The following is a 2,307-nucleotide window of genomic DNA, read 5'->3' on the forward strand; positions in this document are numbered from 1 at the left end:
GAGGCTGCTGCCTGCCCACGCTCCGCGGGTAGAGCAGGAGGCAGAAACCCATGGACCAGGGGAGCTGGAAGCATCCTGCTCTGTGGTTTCATCCTGGGGGGGATGTCACAGCTCTGGTTTACCAGGGGTTATTGTGAGCTCAGGGACTCTGAGGAGGAGTCCTCCTCGATCTGGCCGTGCCACCGGCTCTGGTGACTGCCCGGTGTGCCACTGCCCATGTCCATGGGGACGCCAGGGCTGCCCCAGCGGTGGCTGCAGGAAATCCCGAGGGGGTCCATCCTGCTGGTGCACAGTCCCTGGAGGCTGCTCTGGCTGCTGTCAGGTGATAGCTGCGAGTGGATTAATAGATAATAATATAAATTAACTGAGCAGAGCCTGGCACGGCATTCCATTGCCATGGTCACCTGGCATCCACGTGGGTTTGGGGACCAGGGTGCGGATCCCCTGTGGTGCTGTGTGTTTTATACCAGATGCAATGGCCCTGGTGCAGCTAGAGCCTGGTCCTGGGGTGCAGCAGCTGTAAACTGACCCGAGCTATTTCCTCCACGCCATGGAGGCTGTTCTTGGCTAATCACCACCGGGCAGTGGAGTTTGGCTTTGTGTTTCTCCCTGGATCCATCACCGGGGTGCATAACGCTGTCAAAGAAGCACATAAAGGAGCAGAATTTAAGAGGCTCAGCTCTGGGTTTTATTGAAACTGTGTGGCTGCTCTATTTCCCCCTTTCAAATGTCATTTCTATTTGTGACTGTGCCACAAATTGTTTTTAAAAAGCAGGCTGCAGGAGGGATTGTATTTCTCCTCTGCTAACGGTGCGTCAAGGTGAGCTGGAACGTGGGGCGTTGCGTTGTTATTTACAACGGCCAAAGCCTCGCCGCTGCAGGAGGGGTCCGAGGGGGGTTTGTGCAAAGTCTAAGCCCCTTAAACTTGGGATAATCAGCCACTAAATTGGCGCTTGATCCTGTGGGTTCCATCCAGCCATCTTTTCCTGAAATGTTCTGATAAACTGGACTCAAACCATCAAAATAAATCTGCTGAGGGTGTAAAAAACACACCCTGCATTGTGGGAGCCACAGGTGGGAGCTTGGTCCCAGCTTCATCCTTTCCGTGCGGTGGGGGAGGCAGGTTCGAATTTGCGGATTTTCCCAGCCAGGACCAGTTTGGGTTCCTCGTGAGGGATGGCAGCTGGTGGGTTTCACCTGGTCCCCATGGGCTCTTGGCTTTGGGGAGACCTTTTGGGTGGAGAGAACGTCAGGTTGTGTTCAGGGAGCATAGAGAGCCTGGGTGACCTGGTAGAGCGTGTGTTCGGTGACATCCTTGAAATACTGGCAGCACAGCCACTCCTCGAGGCCAGGGCTTGCCCCTGCCCCAGCTGAATTCTCTGCAAACTTCAGGAGCAGCAGAGCCCTTTTCACCTCCACCCAGCTCCGGAGCAGGGTGAGGGTCTTCTTGCTCCTGGCGAAGAGCTCCTGGCGAGGTCCCCAGAGCAGGACCTGCAGGATGCTCCTCGCCTGCGCCATGGAGACTCTCTTGCAGGGATCCCTGTGGAGCAGCAGCGTGGCCAGACGCTTGAGTCCCGTGGAGTAGATGGACTGGGAGGGGATTTCAGGAAGCCTGTTGCTTCTGAACCCCAAGGCGTTTTCCAGAGAGATGTCCACGTGCAGGATGCGATAGATCAGCACGCCTACGTTCAGCTCATCTGCCGCCGGTGCAGCGAGCCCCTCGGTCCAGTCCTGCTCCTGGCTGGTCGAGCAAGGTCTTCGCTTGGCTTTGACCTTGAAGAAGCTGCTGATGAGCAGCCTGGGAAGGGCCAGCCCCGGCGCTGCCTCCTTGCCTTGCTGGCTCCAGGGAGGACATGGGCACCTCACCAGCAGCAGGTTCTCGGGGCGGAGGTCCCCCTGTCCTGCGTTCTGCGTCCGGAGGTACTCCAGCCCCGTGCACACTTGCAGGAGGAGGAGGCAAGCCAGGCGTTCGTAGTGCCCGGGGCTGGTCCTGTGCAAACCCTGGGATCCCTTCACAAAGCCCGCCAGGGTCTGGTAGGGAACCTCTGGAGAAAGGAGGACCTGCAGGACAGGACGAGTAGCAAGATGGGCTGGCTCCTCTCCCGAAGGGGACTGATTCTGCTCCCCAGAGCTCCCCGGGAGCAGCAGGTCTGGAGGGAAGTGGTCAGTGAAGCGGCTGATGAGGCGCTGGATGCTGCAGTGCACCCCGAGGGAGCTCTGCACCCCCAGGCTGGCACAGCCCGGCTTGGGAACCTGCGAGGAGAGACAGGCTGCCTTGTGCTGGGCCGGTCCACCAGCGCTGGGCTG

At 58.7% G+C, this 2,307-nt stretch overlaps 1 protein-coding gene across 1 annotated transcript; it reads right to left on the bottom strand.

Moving 5' to 3' along the window:
* Positions 1-1,260: 1,260 nt before the first annotated feature.
* On the bottom strand, positions 1,261-2,253 carry LOC104466052 (chromosome unknown open reading frame, human C19orf35; the record flags this gene model as incomplete). Its single annotated transcript, XM_010079363.1, has 1 exon — positions 1,261-2,253. A coding segment is annotated over one exon (993 nt), but the record flags the coding sequence as incomplete, so codon positions are not given.
* Positions 2,254-2,307: the final 54 nt, after the last annotated feature.

This window comes from Pterocles gutturalis, unplaced genomic scaffold (assembly GCF_000699245.1).
Source record: "Pterocles gutturalis isolate BGI_N339 unplaced genomic scaffold, ASM69924v1 scaffold219, whole genome shotgun sequence".
NCBI classification, from domain to species: Eukaryota; Metazoa; Chordata; class Aves; order Pterocliformes; family Pteroclidae; genus Pterocles; species Pterocles gutturalis.